This window comes from Castanea sativa, chromosome 7 (genome assembly GCF_040712315.1).
Source record: "Castanea sativa cultivar Marrone di Chiusa Pesio chromosome 7, ASM4071231v1".
In the NCBI taxonomy this organism is placed as follows: Eukaryota; Viridiplantae; Streptophyta; class Magnoliopsida; order Fagales; family Fagaceae; genus Castanea; species Castanea sativa.
Genome location: NC_134019.1, coordinates 36,560,686 through 36,581,393, shown reverse-complemented (window position 1 = coordinate 36,581,393; position 20,708 = coordinate 36,560,686). Strand labels below are relative to the sequence as shown.

The 20,708-nt window shown below is 32.8% G+C and overlaps 1 protein-coding gene across 1 annotated transcript; it reads right to left on the bottom strand.

Moving 5' to 3' along the window:
- Positions 1-2,706: 2,706 nt before the first annotated feature.
- LOC142644398 (uncharacterized) lies at positions 2,707-4,163 on the bottom strand. The gene is made up of 3 exons (XM_075819024.1): positions 3,998-4,163; positions 3,482-3,715; positions 2,707-3,188 (listed from the first exon to the last, which is right to left on the bottom strand). Exons 1-3 carry the CDS (start codon positions 4,161-4,163, stop codon positions 2,707-2,709), a joined length of 882 nt encoding a protein of 293 aa, XP_075675139.1.
- Between the last annotated feature and the right edge of the window lie 16,545 nt (positions 4,164-20,708).

The window sequence follows — 20,708 nt, the reverse complement described above, 5'->3', positions numbered from 1 at the left end:
TGTGAATTATATTTAGTTTAAAAAATGAACTTTAATTTAACATACATTGTAAATCTAGTAAAGGGTAAGTGTGGGGGGTAAAAACTCTTGAATAAATATTTGGGCTTTGGGCCTAATTGGCTAGTACCAGTTTGATTTGATCAGGGCCTCTAGGTCCACAAGTCAATCCGCATTATAGTAGTCCAAGGAGTTGTCCGAGGATGAGTGTCTCCTCGGATAGGTCCAGCAATGACCCTGGGACTTGCTAAATGGGTTAGAAGCAGAACTCTGGAAGAACTAGTAGGTAAGAGGGTGATCCAAGCACCCTTTAGAAGCAGAGACATGTGAGAAATATTTAAGGAAAAAGCTGCTACCACCACATTAAAGGCCCTGCATCTACCTCCCTGGCCGCATTAATGGGGAAATGACCTATGAACAGTAGGATTCAGCCTCCCTGTTATTATTTGAAGACTTCAAGAAGGTGGTGGATGGGACAAGTATCCAAGGGGAAGATTTGTATGACACGTGGATGAACCAGTGAAGAATAAATATATAAGGAAACGAGAGAGGAAAGAGAAGGGGCATCTACACTTTCTGCTAAAAAAAAAGGAACTAAGAATTGTAAACTTTGGCATAGAAAGAGAATATATATACAAATCGTCCTCGACTTACGTCCGAGGAGGTCTCTTGGTCATATTCGTTTACTATTTGCACAGATAGTGGCACTCTAGCTTGTTAATCAAACTTCCAACCTCCCGAACCTAGATTTCAAATCCATACTTTACAAATTTTATTGTATAAGGCTCATTGGGCCCGAGCCCAACACTTGTTTTTGGGTCCGGGTACAATTGTGCACTTACAGAAAGCCTAATTAAGAGCTTTGTAACTTAATTGACATCTCTCTATGCATAAATTGCTTAGGGGTTTAAGGAAGAAATTGTTCGAATTGTGCTGTAAGCAGCATGTTGTAACTATTTAAAGCAAAAAAAAAATTACAAGAATGTCTTGAAAATATTTCCTTGAATGATTCTTGAGTTATCACTATTGGAGTACATTTGAATCTTCAAAATGTTTTTATAATTACATTAACAATTGGGCTTAATCTCTTAATTAGCTTAAAATTGACATATTACAAGAAGAGTAATGTTATAGTTATAAACTATTTTATAACATTTTTACAAAATGTTGATGTGTCCAACTTCTTATTGGTTTTCATCTAGGCCTACTATTAACATCATTTTTCCATTTTTTAATAATCACTCACCACATCAGCAGTTTGTAAAATTTTTTGTAAAAAAATTTGTATTTCTAGCGTTATTCTTACAGGAAAGTCTTGAAAATTTTTCCTTAAATGATTCTTGAGCTATCTCTATTGGAGTACATTTCAACCTTAAAAATGTTTCTAAAATTACATTAACAATTGGGCTTAACCTATTAATTAGTTTTTTTTTAGAATAATAAATATTTTAATACACACACGCAGGAAAAGGAGAGAACCTATTAATTAGCTTAATTAACTTAAATTTGGCATAAGTTGTAAAATTTGGATTCTCCCAACCATCAATCTGTAGTCCACGTATTATCGTCAATACATAATTACTTTCAAATAAATCTTTGGATCTACATTTATTTTCAACTTTCCGAAGCATTTTGCCGTTTATTATGCCCTTCTTGATGCTTAGATAGTTATATGAAATTGTACATCACAAATAAAAGCTAATAAAGACACCTGCAATCCCGTAGAAAGAAAACAAATAAAAAATAAAAGCATCCCACGAGTATTCAGGAGCATAATTAGGACCCTTTATCAATGGGGTGGGGCTTGTGTCCAGTGGCCAATTTCACTGGACATGTTGAGATGCGGACACTTGTTCAATTTTGGACACGTGTCTGTATCCTAATGTATCCAGTGGAACTGACCACTGGACACAAATCTCACTCTTATCAATGAGTAGCTGTTACATGCTCTAGAACACAAGTAGTCCAAAAATGTAGACAATATGCACACAATTTCAACATGATGAGGGGTAGGTAGCAATGATTATGCTTTCTTCCTTTGAGAGTCTTGATATCTTTTTGGTCAACAAATTGGAATCACATAAGAGAAATTTGCTGAGGAGGTTTTTTTTTTTTTTTCAATTGGACAACAAAGAGAATAAATAGTAGCTTCCATAATATTTAGAGTCCGATTATCTGATGCTCTTAAGGTATTTGCCAATGAATCATTTTAGAAAAGTTTTTATATCACTTTTATGAGAAATATAAAAAAAATTTAAATTTTTTTTCTCTTTCTCATAATTATTAAAAAAATTATTAAAAAATTATCAATAACAACTCACTGTAGCTAGATTGTAAAAAATAAAAAACTTTTTTATTCTCACAACGCCTCTCTTTTCTCACTTCTCTCTTCTCTTTCCTCTCTATGGATGTGATCCGGCGATGGTGGTCTGATGGTCATGGGTTCTATGGTCTGATGCAGTGGCGACTCCAGGAAATTTTTTCAGGGTATTCCTCAACAAGCATAAATTACACAATCTAATAAAAAGAAAATTTTATATATTGACAATAACAACAATCAAAAAACACGCAAATACATAAAGTTTATTATTGCTTTCTACGAGTTTTCATATTTTGAAATCGTTGCATGATAGTCTCATTAGCAATACTACAAGCTACATCTTTTTCAATATACACAACCAAGCAATCATTCATCCACTGATCTCCCATTCAATTGCGCAGTTCGTTCTTTATATATTTCATTGCTAAAAAACTTCTTTCTACTGTTGCAGTAGCAACTGGAAGGGTCAAAGTTAACTTCACAAGCAAATAGACTAATGGATACGTCTCATGCTTCCTTGTGTTCACTAACTTTTCAGCAAGTTCCCTAACTCCTTGAAGCTCTAAAAAGAAGTCATTGCTGCGCATATCAAAAATGTAATTCTGAAGTTGAGAGTCAAGTGCCAAAATATTTGTCCCAAGAAAATCAAAGGGATAGAACTTAGCTAGACGTATCAACTTTTCCTTATCGAAAGCCACAAATGAATTACTTGGATTCAAGCAAGCCATACAAAGTAGCAAATCGGTATTCGCCTCAGAAAAACGGTTGTTGAGCTCTTGAAGTTGCATATCTATGACTGTGTAGAATAGCTCAACATGATAATGATGTAAATTTGTATTTTGTTGAGTGTTGCGTTGTGGCCTCCCACTAACTATAAATATTTCATCCATGTTCAAAATAGAAATATCATGTGTAGTACAAAATGAAGACACTTCAGTCAATAAAGATTCTCATTCATCATCTCTCATCACTTGCAATCGTTGCTTAGACACTTTAACAAGATCCATAACATTTACTATATCCTGATTTTTTTTTTTTGCAATGCTATTGACAACTCATTTGTGATCTCTAAAATTTTTTTCATCAAGTGTAGAGCAAAGACAAATTCAAAAGATAGAATTGGCCTCATAATAGATCGAGCTTCAACTTTTTGGTCGGAGAGGCCATCTTCTTCAATAACCTCAAGTATATCAATAACAGCAGAGAACATCAAAATCAAGTTGAGAATAGTCCAATAATATGATCCCCAACGTGTATCATCAAGGCGTTTAAGATTTGTCTCTTGATTTAAACATTGCCCACTTCTACGTACATCATTCTCTAAATCTTCTTTAATTTTGGCAAATTGTGCATCTCGAAGAGCATCTCGTCTCTTACAAGAGCCTCCAACAATAGTTACTAAATTACTAATCACATAAAAAAATTCAGCAATGATAATGTGATTTTTAGCAACGGCAACAAGTGTCAATTGAAGTTGATGAACAAAAAAATGGACATAAAATGCTGACTTATTCTCTTTCAAAATTAAAGTTTTGAGACCATTGATATCACCTTGCATATTACTAGCCCCGTCATAACCTGGCCCATGTAGGTTTGATTAACTCAAATTATGTTCACAAAGTAGACATTCAATAGCATATTTGAGTGACAAAGCGGTGGTACTTGCTACATGTACAATACCAAGGAACCGCTTTATAATAATTCCTTTTTTGTTCACATAACGAAGAACAAGAGTCATTTGTTCTTTCACTGAGATATCACGTGACTCATCAACTAATATTAAAAAGAACCCATTGTCAAGATCCTTGATGATGACTTTGGATGTTTCACGTGCAATTGCATTCATAATGTCTTTTTGAATATCAGAGTGGGTAAGCTTGCAATTTTTCGAAGCATTTTGCAACACTTCTTTGATAGATTTATTGTGATCCCCCAAAAATTGTAGAAGCTGAAGGAAATTTCCTTTATCACTTGAACCTTGAGATTCATCGTGACCACGAAAAGCTAATCCTCGACATAAAAGGAATCTTATGCAATCAATTATTGCATTTAATTGAACCTGATATTCAAAATTTTCTTGATTTGATTGCTTAACAAAAACATTTTGAATGTGTTGCTTTTCCTTCAGTAGATCTTCACCCTTCTTGACAGCTTGGTTATGAGCACTATTAACTTCTCCAACATGGGAATCTAACTTCACAAGCTGATTCCAAAGTTTGAATCCCTTCGTTACAAAAGTCTCACCTCCTCCTTGCTTACCAACATCTTGCCCAAATAGGTAGAAATAAAAACAAAATGCTGCATCCTTGTCTATACTATATTCGAACCATTTTCTACCTACATACCAGTCGGATCTAAATCGACGGGGCTTTCTAGAAAAATTTGATACAAGGAACTCATGAACAAGTTGACAAGGGCCTTTTGTTAAATAATGTCTTCTTATTTCATCATGATTATTACGATGATAATATGATATCTTTTGTCGTAGACTAGGATCTAAAGGAAGATTTTCTAAGTTAAAGTCAACACGAATTCGCTTAGAAGATGAAGATGAATCTTGCACAGGAGATGAATCTTGCATAGGAGATGAATCTTGGGTACGCGGTTTTCTTATCAAATATTTGTCCATAATTCTAGCAAAAGAATAAACAATAAACTATAAGTTCATTTGAAATATTAATAAAATTATTAATTATTGTTGTTTAGTTGTTTCATTAATTTGTTTGTCTTTTATAAACTATAATTTGTTATATTGTTGTTTCATTAATTATAAAATTATTAATTATTGTTTATCTTAACATAATTTAATTTGTTTTTCTTTTATAATGTATTGGTTAATTATGTTGCTTTAATTATTGTTGTTTAGCCTAACAATAAACGATATTGCTTTAATTTATTTGTCATTAATTATATTGCTTTAATTTGTTATATTGTTTACACTAAAGGAGCCACTAATGTGCACATTACACATCCCATGGGCAGCACAGTAATTAAAGCACTAAAGTAGTGTAATGTGCAGCCCGGCCCCCCCATGTGCCCATCTACCCCACCCCACTCAACACACAACACAAGCACGCCTCATGCTTGATGCCCCTGCCAAACAGAAAATTTCACAATCACACGTTACTCTAAAAGATAATTAATATAGAGACCAACACCAACACACTACACACACCAACACCAACACCAACATCAACACCAACGAATAAGATAAACTGATAAAAGCCAAATTCAAAAAGTCAAAAACAGACAAAAAATTAATAAAGTTAAAGACTTAAAGATAAAGTTCGGCCAAAATGAGCCAATCACAGACAAACTCACAGTTCAAGAATCAAAAGAGTAAAGAGAGAGAGTTAGTCTTATTAAAGATAAAGAATAAAGAGAGAGAGAGAGAGAGTGAGAGACAGAGAGTCAGAGAGAAAAAGAGAGAGAAGTACCTTGAGGGAGGGAGCACCGGAGTAGCCGAGCAGGAAGGCCTGAAGGATGAGGCAATGACGAGGCGACGCCGCGACGAGTGATCTGTTGATCTCCGTCCTCCGATAGTCTGATGAGGGTTAGCGACGAGCGACGACGACACCGCGGAGGGGCGAGTGAGCGAGCTGTGACGATGACGACGCAGAGGCCGGAGGGGCGAACGAGCGGCGATGACGCGGAGGGGCGAGCGAGCGACAACGGCAATCTGGACTGATCCGATCTGATCTAACGAGCGAGCTGTGATGATCCGATCTCCAACGAGCGAGCTATGACTGATCCGATCTCCATCTGTTGGCTTAAGCTCTAGCGGCGTTGCTTTGACTGAGGGACTGAGTTTAGGTTTGCTTTAGGCCTTTAGTGGTTTTTTTTTTTTTTTTTTGATAATGCCTTTAGTGATTTCTGATTTAGACCTTTAGGGACTGACTGACTGAGGCGTTGCTTTGTTTTGTTTTGTTTTGTTTTTTTTTGTTTTTTTGTGGAGAATCCGTGGGTTTGCTACACCTACCTCTATAATCTGTTGGGCTTACCGTGGGCTTGCAATGGGCTTGGCTCTGTTACAATTTTTGTTTTTTTAGATTTTAGTTCAAAATTTTTTTTGGGCTTTTTTTTTTTGGCTTGAAAGTAGAACATATAATTTTTTTTATTATTTTAATTTGAGGGTGTTCCTAATTCTGTGATTAAGGGTGTTCCTACTATAGAGAAAATATAAAAAATTAAAAAAAAAATTTTCAAGTTTTTTTTTGGGTCAGGGTGTTCCTAGGAACACCCTGACTTGCACGTAGCGTCGCCTTTGGTTTGATGGTTTGATGGTCCGTTGTGGTCTGATGGTCACGGTGCGGTGTTACTGGGTCGTGGGTAGTGATTTTGATTTTGATTTTGGGTCACCGACGGTCGTGAGTCGTGTTCCTGGGTCACCAACGGTCTGATTGCTGTTGGGTCGGCTTGTGGTAGTGGATCATGTTTGTGGGTCACCGATGCGGATCGTGTTCCTGGGTCACTCGTGTTCCTTGGTCTTCTCTAGAAGATCCATAATTTGGTCCAATTGATTTTGATTTTGATTTTGATTTTGATTTTTTTTTCCTGCTGTTGATTGGATGTGGATGTGGATGTGAAGGGTGTGGTGGGTGGATGTTGATGTTGATTTGGTCCAATTGTTGTTAATTTTTTTTTTGTTCGACGGTGGATGTGGATGTGGAGTTTTTTTTTTCTCTGCTGTTGTTTGTGGTTGCGGTGGATCTGGCTGGTGGCTGGTGGCGGTGATGGTAGGTGGATGTGGTATGGGGGAGTGGATGTGGAGGCCGGCGGTGCTGAGAATAGTTGGGTTGAGAAAGAGAGAGACAGAGGAGAGAGAGGAAGAGTACAAAATGAATAAAAAATAATAAAGAAAGAATATTTAAATGAAGTGTTAAAAAAAATAGAAGTTTAGATGTAAGAGATATTGTAAAGTGATGTGTTATATGTTATAAAATTGATTTTTGAGTTGGTAAATGATAACTTTTTAGAAGCTTTGATGGGAATGCTCTTATGATCCCACCACAATGTAAAAAGGGTTTCACAATCCAAAATTACGAGCATCAATATTGGTGGTGGTAAAAATTTAGTAATTTGACACCACAAAATAATATTTTTATCTATTTTACCACCCCACTTTACAAAATATTAAACATCAGTGGTTTTATTTTAGCATTCAATACAATAAGATAATATAAACAAAAAGTCTGAGCTACAATGGAGGATGAGAAGAGAGAGGAGGCGTGTGACGAGAAAATAAGAAAGGAAGAGAAAAAAAATTTTAATTATCTGAGCTACAGTGGAGGACCTAATGTAATATTGTTTTTTTTTGTTTAACATCTGAGCTACATATAGTGCACATGCAAAGATGGTTGTACACTGTAACTTAACAACAAAAAATGTTGGCTTTTCCTCCATTGATGCAGGAGCATTTTGTTATATTTGGTTGATAAATTTAGCATTTTAGCAATTTGCCTCCACCAGTCGAATGCTCTTACACATTTCCAAACTCATTAACTTAATAGGGTTAATTACTTTGACACCATCTTTGGTAATTATATGATCCACGTATGAAATAAAGGTGATGATCCATGCCTCCCTCTCTCTCTCTCTCTCTCTCTCTCTCTCTCTCTCTCTCTCTCTCTCTCTCTCTCTCTCTCTCTATATATATATATATATATATATATATAAAGATGGGTGCAAGTTTTTTTTTTTATAAATTTTTTTTTGTTATTTTAGACTTTTAACTTATGACATCTACTTATAATTGTGCTATTTATCATCAGATCAAGACACCAATTAGTTTTTAGTGTAGGAAAACTCCTAATTTCTTATTCAACGGTCTTTTAGTCAATCTTCGAACCTGAGCTAGACACTGGCTACAAGGCGACCGACTGATACTCAAAGACTTTACTAGTTGAAATGGGTTCAAGTTACACTTAGTGTAACTTTACAAAAGTCATGCTTATAATAGTCGAGAAAACGTGGGTGAAAATTTGTATCCAAATTGTAATTTTGGACCTATTTGATCCACTAGATTTTTTATTTTATTTTTTATTGTAGAGAAAATATCTTTCAATGGACTAACATACTACACAATGCACATGGGTCATTATTGAAATAGAGAAAGAGAGAAAGATAGAGGCAGAAAGTTCTCTATTTTGGATAGTACAAAGGAATTGAAAAAGTGAGATGATAGAACTCTTAGCCTACTTGTTGCTCAAATGAGAGAGAGTGAGACTGAAATACCTAATTTGGGGGCTAAGGCACAACTTTGCTGCAGCTTATGTGTTGTACTAGAGGTTTGCTTAGTAAGTTAGTATTAATAAAAAAAAACCTTTAGTCCTACAAGAAATGAAAAAACAAGCAAGAAAACACAATAAACACACAAATTTTCCAAATTCTCAATTCATTTCTAAGCACTATGAAGATAGATAGCTTAAAAAATCAAGGGCTAAAATTGAAGACAAAATCATATACTATGTAATAAAAGTTGGACGTAGACGTAGTGGTTGTGTCATGTGGCTTCACCAAATTGCAATATATTTTTTTTTTAGATTTTTGTATTTAAAACATATATAATTTTTCTTCTCCTATAATCTCTAAGTTGATAAAATCATAATTTGATTACAATCCAAATTCTTTATATAATCCATCTAATCCTTATTTAATCTTAATTTGAATACAATCCAAATTCTTCATCTAATCCTTATTTTTATGTTTAGTGTATTATAAAAAAACAACAAATTTTGTTTAATTACTACACTACACGTTCTAATGCATCTTTAATTGTAGAATTTTTAAAGATTTTTAGATTTTAAAAAAATATATATAATTTTTCTTCTCCTATAATTTCCAAGTTGATAAATTTTTTTAATTTGATTACAATTTAAAATCTTCATCTTATCCATTTAATAAACAAGTTTAAGTAAGACTCTAATTCTATTTGTTCTTATTGACTTATTTGGATAAAGTAACAATAAGTATTGTATCAATTTTTTTTATAAAGTAACAATTTTACTTTTAGCCTAATTTAAATGTTAATTTTTTTTTGGTGTGTGGATAAAGTATCAAACGATAGCCAATATGTATTAACATTAACGTAAACTTAATTAAAAAAATCTAATTTAGATAACATAAAAAAAAAAGGGATAAAGTAACCCAAAAAAAAAACAAAAAACAAAAATATATGTATATTAAATAATGACAAATTTTGCAAAAAAATAAATGAAAAATTCAAATCCACATAAGTTTGAAGAAAAACATAAAAATTTTGTTCCATGATATTGACAAAAATAATATATGGAAAAAAAGAATAAATCATCTTATGCATTTTTCAAACAAACATATTTATTGCACTCTTTTAATAAGTTATTACTTATATAATATATATATATATATATATATATATATATATATATATATATATATATATATATATATATATATATATATATATATATATATATATGCATTTCATAATGCCTCATTAGTTTCACAAAATCTGAATTTATTATACTAGTTTTTAGGGGGGAAAATGTATTAAACTTGTGTGAGATATATTTAAATAAAAAGTGTGATAATTCCTTTTTTTTTTTTTTTTTTTTGAGGGGAAGTGTGATAATTCTTAGGAAAAAATTTTCTCTAGTATTTTTTTTTTGTTTTTGAATTTTGTTAAATTAAAATTTTAACCATATTTTTTATTTTTTTAAGAATAAAAATTATCTAATTAGATTATGGGTATTTTTGACATTTTTTAAAACCATAACTAACTTTTTCAGTCGTCTTAATATATGGTGATTAATATGTGCTAGTTTTTAGGGAAAAAAATGTATTAAACATGGGTGAAATATATTTAAATGAGAAGTGCTATGTTCACAATATTTTTACAATAGTTTCAAAATAAATCATAGGTGGTTAGTTGTTATTGGACCATTGGTTCAAATTTAAATTTAGCACTGACATTACTTTTTTAACCCAACAATAACAACCAGTAACAACTTGCCACTTATGATTTGTTATAAATATATTATAAAAATGTTGTGGACATATCATTTCTCTATTTAAATAGAGGGTGTGCTAATTTTTAGAATTTTTTTTCTTTGATATGTTTTTTTTAAAATTTTCTTGAATTACAATTTTAATCCTTTTTTTTTTCAAGAATAAAGATTATTTGATTAAATTAGAGATATTTTTGACTTTTTTGAATTCATAATTAACTTTTTGAATCCTCTTAATATATAGAGATAACTTAAACGTAAAATATTTATTTATTTATTTAATCTATTCTATTATCTAATTTTAAGTAAATTAATAAAAAATACTATTTACATATAAATTTTGATTAAGCAGTGCATCGCACATGCATAATACTAAAATACAAAATAAAGTAAAAATAAGCAAGTTACTGGTACTTTGATGGGATTGCAGAGAGTTTAGGAGCCCATAAGGCCAATTCATGGCAGAGCATAGAGCCCAATATGTACTTTTTTGTTTTTGGGTTGATAAAGAGCCCATTATGATAGGGCATTATACAATTACAGCCCAAACTGGACTTTATATCCGAAGGACCGAATCCAACTCTTATAGGTTTTATCGATTTCTATTTCTATATATTAAGAGAATTTTGAAAGTTAGTTATTGTCTTTTATCTCTCTCTCTCTCTCTCTCTCTCTCTCTCTCTCTATATATATATATATATATATATATATAAACTTAATTATCCTTATTCTTAAAACATAAAAATGAGGTTAAAATCGTAAATTGATAAAATTGAAAAAAAAAACCTACCATGTTTATAAAACTACCCCATGTTCCATAAAACTTCCCACTACCCCATGTTCTAAAAAAAAAAAAAAAAACTACCCCAAGTTCCTATAAAAAAAATACCTACAAAGAAGAGCCTTATTGCGTGTGTGATGATGCTTTTTATTTTATTTTATTTTAGTGTTCCTATTTTGTAGCAAAAAAAAAATGTTTTTTTATTTTATATATATAATTTTTATTTTGAAAATCTAATTTATAAGTGGATAAAGCAATATTTTAGTGGGAATTAAAGTTGTAATTTTACCGAATTGTCCTTTAGTTTTGTATCTACTTATATATAAGGATGTAAGGGCATTTTTGAACAAAAAATGAGGATCCCAAACAAGGGCGTGTGATAATGATTTTTTTTATTTTAGTGGTCCTATTTTGTAGCAAAAAAAAAAAATTGTGTTTTTATTTTATATATATAATTTTTAGGGCAAAATGCAAAATTGACTTTCTAAATTTCTTCAAATTTCATTTCAGTCCTCTAACTTTGTTTTTATTTATTTCAGTCCTTTAACTTTCAAGTTTATTCAATTAAGACTTTTCTATCAACTTTTGTTATATGTTGTGGTTAATTTTTCAATTTTATAATTTTTTTTTCAAAAAATTTAAATTAAAAAAATTCAATTAATGATTGAAATATTTTCCAAATTTTTGTTTTCGAAATTTTTAACAAAAGTTAACAAAAAGGCATTGATTGAATAAATCTTAGAGGACTGAAATGAACAAAAACAAAGTTAAATAATTGAAATGAAATTTGAAAAAAGTTAGAGGGTCAGTTTTCCATTTTAACATAATTTTTATTTTGAGAATCTAATTTATAAGTGGATAAAGCAATGTTTAAGTGGAGTTAGAGTTGTATTTTTACCAGATTGTCATTTGGTTTTGTCTCTACTGAAATATAGGGATGTGGGGGCATTTTTTTTTTTAAAGCGGATGTAGGGGTATTTTTTAAAAAAAAAAATAATGAAGATTCTAAATAAGAGAAGCCCCTTAAATATTAGTATAGATATATATTCAAACAGAACCCTAAATAACCAAATCCCAATCCTAAAACCGTGACCCTTAGCCCTTATTATATCTTCTTCTCGTGTTATTTTCTGATTCAAAGCAAGCAATGGAGGAGATATGGAAGCCAGATGTTGTTGATGAATTTGTGATCGGTTTTGTGGCCATCGGTGGCACCCGTCAGATCATCATCAACTAGAAGAGTGGTATGCCTTTAAGATTCCACACCCGGACTGAGACTCAGATTCACTGTGCCACCCTTCTTCTTCTTCTCCGACAAAGGAAAAGGTTGCAATCACCGTATCTCCTTCTTTGCCCACTCCGTTTTCGTCAGTGAAGTTGTTGGGAAATCGCTACATTCATGCATGCAGGGGGTCACGTCTGTATTCTATAGGCGGCATAGAACCATTCGATTCCAATACAGATGACTCAAGAAAACTCTGGATCCTATGGACCCTAAACCTTAAACACCTTAGTGATGGTTGGAAGCGTCTTCCTCCTATGAGTTTTTCCTGATAGACGCTCCCCTTACGCCATCGTCCTTGACGGTAAGTTGTATGTGTTTGGTGGTTTCTCCTATGAGTTTTCTGAAAATTGTGGCTGGATGGAGGCTTATGACCCCATCTCAAATACATGGGAGTCCTTGCTCAGTTCTCCTCTTCCTGTTCCTCCTTTTTCGGTTCGCATGTATGCCGCTCTTGAATCTAAACAACAGGTTGTTGTAGCTTTACTTTGTGATCCCAAATTGATGAACTTTTATATATTATTTACTTACAACATCAACTTGTGCATCACTTCGACATACAACCTGGGGCTCTTAGTGTTGACTACGATAGAAGCCATGATATCCATATACAAGCTTACTATTTAGATAGGGATAAGTGGCTCCACGGCTCTTTCAACATTATTCGCGGCAACAGCCCAATTCTTCTGGAGCATGAACTTTGGCAGATGAACCCCGTACATCCCTTTGCTTGATTTAGTTGATCAGAAATTCTGTCTTTTCCTCCACTCATTCACGCATAATAAGAAGAAAGGCATTATGCAGGACTATGTCAATTGTCTCATACTTGACATTTCTCTACCGATATTAGATCGTGACAATGACTATGACAATGACAAGGACAAGGACGATAGTAGTGAGGCCGACAGTGACGATGATCACAAGCTTAATTCCCTCAACCGTTCCTCGATATTGAGTATTTCCATTGTGTCCATCCATAAGTATCCCCATCAATGACCAACTAAGAGGGCGTTTGGATAGCACAGTTGCGTCCACGTTTGGCCGTTTTTTTTTTTTTTTTTTCCACGCGCATGTGTTACTGTTCATTGGCCATGAACAGTGATTTTAGGCCAATGAACAGTACTTTTTGAGATGAACAGTAATTTTTACACATTAAAAAATTATTTTTGTACAGTGTTTTCAGTTTTCAGTTTTCAGCAATAAGTTCTATCCAAACGGACTCTAAGTTTCTTCGATAGCGTGTTGCTGTAATTTACTTCTCTCGCTATTTAGCATTATTTTATTTATTTGAAGATTGGTGGCAAGTGTTTGAACTTGTCCATAGTTTGGTTTTTAGTACAATTTTTCCCAGATATTTTCTCTCTTTCTGTGAACCACTTTTGTTATGCTCATTTTGAAGTTTCTGTTCATTAATGATTTTAGCTGGGTTAGCATCTAGACGTGCATGTGTGTGTATAATAATATGAATATATGTGATATCATACATTTAAACGCTTAGTATGCATGCAGTAAAATTTCTAGAGGCCCTTTAACTTATTCTTTAGAAGATATATCTCTATGTTTGATTTATATAGTATATCATTCCTGTAATCCTTTCTCCGTTTAAGTCCTTTATATAATTCTTTATCTTTGCCTTCAATTTCAAAGCTGCTTTTGTCTATTTACCATTTGATGCTGTATGTTGCTCTAGGCTTTTAAGTTGAAATTAGGGGATCTGAAAGGAGCATTGCTAGTCACAGAATTTGCAATGCGTGACAGAGTTGAACTTGTGAATAGTTTTGATATGTATTTTCACTAAAATTAATAGTTGTGAGATTATGAATGTACATTTTTATTAGTTTTTACTTCACTTGCGCCCAAGATATTGGTTTACTATTGCTTACAAGTTTTTTGAAGGGGTTTAATCAGTTTATTCCTCATCGACCAATCATAGTTCGAACGCTTAACATAGTAGACATTGTAACATGCTAAATACACAATAGTAGACAAAACATAAAATAGACTAAAAAAATTGACTAGTCTAAGCAGATTGAAGCTTGCAAAGGGTCTAAGAAGAAATTCCAACAATAAAAGGAGATCATAGTGAAAGGAAGACAATAAGATTTAAGTTGAAAAGGATAGAAGATCACTTTCTAGCTCAAGCTACCTACAATGACCCTAAAATCATAGCCTTCATCTTTGAATCCTAACCTTCCAATTTCATTCAAAGTCCCATGACAATAGAATGTTGAGTACAACAATAAACAAAACATAACTTAGACAAACAAAAGACGAGTCTTATAATAGCTAATAGGCTGAACAAAATGGACTTTGGCATTTTCTGCTCTAGCTTTGATGCACCTACATCATTTTTGCTCCATGTTTAATGTGGTTGCATATTTGATATAATAAATTGTTTGATGTAGCTCTCTTGTTTGAGAAGTTAAATTCAGTTTACATGTTTCCGGTGCAAACTGTGGTTAATCCATTATATCTATTTTTTGTTAGATTAAAATTATTTATGCAGTAGTATTCACACAATTTGCTATTGACACCTTTTAGTGATCTTAGTTTTGAGATCCTTATTGTAATTACGAACTAATTTTTTTTTACACATTGAATTAACTAGAACACTATTTTGATTGAATTAGTTATCATGATATGATATGTTTAAATATTCATTTTTACTGATTTTTCTTGCAGTTGATTTTGTGGTACTTTTGTTAATGATGTTTTTTCATCAACAAGTATGAGTCTAGAGTTCTTTTTTATGGCAACGGTAGCAATCTCTAGCATGGTTATTATATGCATGCACAGTTTTATTAGTATTTTTACTCCACTTTCACCCATATTTGTTTACTTTTGCTTAAAAAGTTTCTTAAAAGGTTTATTTACTCTCCTGCCTTTCCCTCCGCTAGGGGGTTTTATCAGTTTATTCCCCCATCAAATATTTACCTAGCATGTTCGATGAGATAGGATCCAATATTAATGATGTGATCACCAAGATCTGGAGCCAAATGATGGTTAGTGACAATTCCGGATTTCATCACTTATTTTTGAAGTTTTACTACAGATGTTTAGTTAAGTTCTTTATATGACTTTTTAAAAAAAAAAAAGAAAAAGAAAATTTATTCAGTTTTTGGTTCGAACATTCTGGATTCCACATTTAATATCTATGTGCATCAGATCCAAGTAGTCTCAAACATAAGATGGTTGTGATTTGTGAAGGATATTATGTTTTGAATTTATGAACATTTACTAATTGTTCAATATTTAAGATAAATATATAGTCAAATTACACATTTTTTCTTCTGAAAGCCTATTTGTAATTATTCTTTATTTCAGCTAGAATAAAGAAAGAGTTTGCTGCTGCTAAGAAGAAAGTTGGTACATTAATGCAAGCTATATGTATGGACTGGGAATAAATTTTTTAGGTGTAGTGGGACTTTTTTGGCTGAATAGGTGGGATGGAATTCTGAATGTTAATTACTGTTACAGTTACTGATAGACGTGATTAGGAAAGGGAGGCATACAACTAGATGTTCCATTAGCGGATTGGCATTCAATTGGTATCCTAGAACCATTCTTTTATTGTTTGATATTATGACTGGCAACCAGGATTTTTTGTGACATAGGTTGCCTGCAATTGAATGGATAAATGCTTAATTTTTAATGTTATTCATCCTTTTTACTTTGAGCTGGCCCTCCCTTCAAATGAACTTAATCCTTTTACTTTTCAGGTTCTTCCAGGGAGCCAATGAAATTAAGTAACCAGACCCCTCACAACAATACAACTGTACAAAATTGAGGATAGAACCAATTCATAGATTTTTCTTGTAAGTAGTGTAGCCATAGTCCAAAGTTTACAGGGCTTGACTTGAGAATGCTTTTATAGGTGGTTCTGTTTACCTCTTGAACTTTTCTTTGGTTTTGAACCTTTGGTTCCTCCCTCCTGTTTTAACCATTAATGGGTTTTTTCTTCTGTTGCTTCTCTCATTCTTCCCACCAAATCTATGGTCTTCTGCTCAAACTTATAAATGCTAAATTCCCAATTTGAAACAGGACATGTCAATTGCGTTAGATTTTTAGGTTGGTTTGTGGGGTTGGATGATTCAATTGTCTCTTGTTGGCTAAATTAATATGATGCACTGAAGGCCTAGAAGTTGGGGAAGATAGTAAGCAAAAGGATGAAGCTTAATAGTATATTGTTAACGAATGTTGTAATGAAACAAGTCACAGAATTTAGCAAATTTTGTTTATTTTGATCATTCAGTTGTTCCAACAAGTGCATAAAGGGAGATTCAAAATTTGGTTCTCCTTATAATGAAAATCAAGTTATGCCACTAAATTACAAGGTTATTGACGAATATAAATATTTAATTATGAATTGTAATGTATACACAGAGCTTTTAGGAAGGCAAAACTAACATCCAATAAGACTTGATTGAAGAACTAAAAGTTTTTCTGTTGTGAGGGCTATATATAAATTGATTGCAGATGCCATTACTATGCAGCTCCCTTGCTTCTTGTAACACAGAAGGGTCATCAGAAAATATCGCTAACAATTTGATTAGCCTATCCATATAGCCCCTCTCGACAATGGCAATCTTGTTTGTATCACTTCCTGCCAACTAATCAAATGAAACACATTAGAGGTGCTTAATTGCATCTACAAGCAACAATAATCAAAGCAATAGAGATGTTAACTTGCTGGTTTAGGTTAGAAAATTCTTTCCTTTGGCGTCCATTAGAGGCCAATTGGGCCTCTGGGTTACATACAGAGAATTGTTCATCCACCATAAGGGCCACTATCCTCATCGAAGGTGAGAGTTATTCCATGACTCTTCACCAAATAAGTTTGCAGAAACCATCATGATTGAACACTCAAAGTTGAAACCAGAGACTCCACCACATTTGTCATGAGAATTTGGTCTTGACATTATGCTTGCAATAAAGAAAATGAAAAACTACAACTCTCTTAAAATTTGGATGTCTTCACACCTTGGATACCAAAGAACAGCAAGCTTTAGCAACAACTTTGTTAACTTGTTCACCACTGTCATCAATGCATTGGAGAACTGCATCAATACCACCACTTTCTGCAATGGATTTTCACATTTCATCCTGCACTAACCACTAAGAAAATATGTGACTTGTATCATTACAACATTCGTTAAAAACATATTAATGACGTCACTTATCAGTGTGAGTTTTTAGTTGGTTTCTAAACAGGACGTCATTAATATGTGGCATTATATATTAAATCATTAACAAATTATAATTTATCATAACAAAATTTCCCAGGAAGAACTCTCCTCTCAATATCATTTTCATACTTGCATGTAAAAATCTTGTACACTTTCTAGTTATTTAAAGCCATAAAAATATTATAATAAAGTCTTTTTTTTTTTCCTTTTTTTTTTTTTTGGTTTTCTGATTATAAAAGCAACCTTCCACTAGTAGTTTATGAGGAGAGGATATATATGCTATTTATTCCAAAGACCATATGGCTAAAGCAGCTTCAAGTTAAAATTGGCATCTTGTCAAATTTGGATAAACTCAAATTGACAGTAACAACCTTTAAAGCAATGCTTGCTGAAAGTAGACCAGGTTAGCTAAGCCCTGCATTTACAGAGTCCACTATAGCCCTTGCATCTCCAATTTTTGCAAATATTTGTGCATAACCAAAAACCTGAAATTTACATACATCACAGAGTTTCTTTAAGAAACGCTTACACTTCAGTTGGAGTAAGAGATCAATTAAATGCAAAAGCATGTATAACCAAAAGAGCAATTCTACTTAGTTTGGCAGCCAGGACTCCAAAGAATACAACCCAGCTTCAAAGCCCAATCTCACAAGTTTTACCAATCACAAAAAAAAAGGAAATATACATACCTCTAAAATGGAGGGAATAATTTCATGACAAGTAAAATGATCCCATGCAATCCATTTCATCAGTAACTCCAATTATCTTTCTTTTCAGTCCATTTCATGACAAGTAAGGACCCAGTTTTCTTTTCGGATAGAAATTTGATTCGAGGGAGCAGGTTCTGGTTTCTCTCTCTCTCAGCGCATGGGTTCATATCATCTCTACCATCACAACAGCTGAGAAGCTCATTGCCTTCTCCACTCCCCCATGACACACGACTTAAAATCTTTGCATTTGTGATCCCTTTATTTGTCTCATTTATTCCATTGAAGTATCTTAACACGGATTTTAATCCTCATGCTACTCACCCAATTACCATAGAGGCTTTCATTTACATCTCGATTGTTTTCTTTGTGTCTCCCATAGCTGAAGCCAAGTTCAACCTCGCAGCTGATAACATATATGGTCTTGTTTGCGCGCGGTCACATCAGCAAATTCGCAGCCATACTTGCAGTGATGTTGATAGCATCTATAGATTTTTTCAGCTCCACTTACATGGTTCGATTATATTGCTTTCATGTTCGTACTAATGTGTGCTTTTCTCATTTTACTTGATTGGTTAAGAAGATGGTTTTATGAGAAAATGAGTAAAGCGGTGCAATTCGCACTAGAATGGCTATATGGACTCATGATGCCCATCTTGGTTAGGTATTATCGCCTTCAGCACCAAGATCGTTCGACCTTGTTGCCTATCTCTTCTACCAATATATCAATGGTACGAACTCCGCGATGCTATTTCAATTTCATGTTAAAAAATCATTGTTCTAATGAAGGTTTTAGACAAAAGGTTATGTGCATATTTGTGAAGACCTTTTTGGAACGGTGATTTGAGCCATTCAACACAAATCAAGCTCTCACTAATCCCCCCTCTCATCTCTATGAGTTTGCTCGTACTCCTACTCTGATTCTCTCCAACTGAACCAAATTGTTTCATAGTTTTAACGATAACTCTATTTGGTTGTCCGGTATATTCACTTGGTTTCTAATTTTGTATTATGTTATTATGATTGATGCTGAGCATGGTTCATGATCTGTTACTTTATACGTATTCTAAATCAAATGAAAGTGAGCTTATATATTCTTCGTAAGTACTGTAACTTTCTCTCTCACCTACTTGTTTACTTTGTCTTTCTTTCAGTACCCTTTTCTTGGGCGGTTGGGCCTTAGTGTGTTTTGAGTGAACGAGGATTTGAGGAGTTCATGTCTTTTTATTTTTTCAGATGCCAAGACAAATTTTTGCTGAGTAGAAGGTTCTTGAGGAGCAGAAATAGAAGTGGCAATGGAGAATTGTAGCTGTGATGGTCTTATCCTGTTGAATTTTAGATTTGTTTAGCTTGTAATTTCTATTTTGTTGGCTTGATGTAAATGTAATGGATATATAATAGAATGTGAACTTCGAAGTATAATGCATTTGGGATTTTTTTTTTTTAAGAAAACTTTGTATTATTTTTTTATTTTATTTTATTTTTTGATAAGAAAGAAAACCATGTTGATATGCCAAGTTCATTTTGAAAAACTAGATGGGTCCTAGGATGTTTGGTCCAAATGTTCTGCTTATTAGAAAACCTTTATGAATTAATTGTTGGTTTTAGATAGATCCATATTCATGAAAACTTTTTTTTTTTTTTTTTTATGAGAATCTATTCATGAAGAACTTTTTGGATATTTATAGAAGGAATTCTTCTTTTATTCTTGCTGGGTTCCTATGCGGTTGAAAATTAGTAATAGATTTTTTTTTTTTTTAGAAGATAGTAATAGATAAATTAATGTAACTATTACGAAGGTGCAGTTTTGCTCTAAAGGTTTTTACTTATTACCATGATAATTATAATGTCCCTTTCATGTGTAAATTATCAAACCAAAAAAAAAAAAAAAAAATCGAATCACTTCTACCCGGACACTGTAAATTTCAGAGAGGCCTTGCAATATTTCTTTTGGTGAAGAAGTTTCCTCTGCCTCAAGAAAAGGTCTGAGGAATATGAATTTATATCATGAAGAAACACTTTGTTTCTCTAAATTATGTGAATTATATATTAGTTTAAAAAATGAACTTTGACATACATTGCAAACCTAGTTACAAGAAAGTCTAGTAATAGCATTGTAACTTAATTGGCATCTCCTAATGCACAAATTGTTTGGGGTTCTAAAGAAAAATAGTTCGAGTTATGGTTTTAGCAACATGTTGTAACTATCTCAAAAAAAGCAAAATACAAGAAAGTCTTGAAAAAAATTTCCTTAAATGATTCTTATTATTATATAACAATTGGGCTTAATTGGTTAATTAGGTTAAAATTTACGGAAAATTATTGAATACTTCCGGAGTATTATAAATGTGTACTCCTCCCCTTACATGAATTGTGAGTCCCACCATTAATTTAATTAGTGAGACCCACAGTTATGTGAGATGAGGGAGTACACATTTATGGTACTTCGG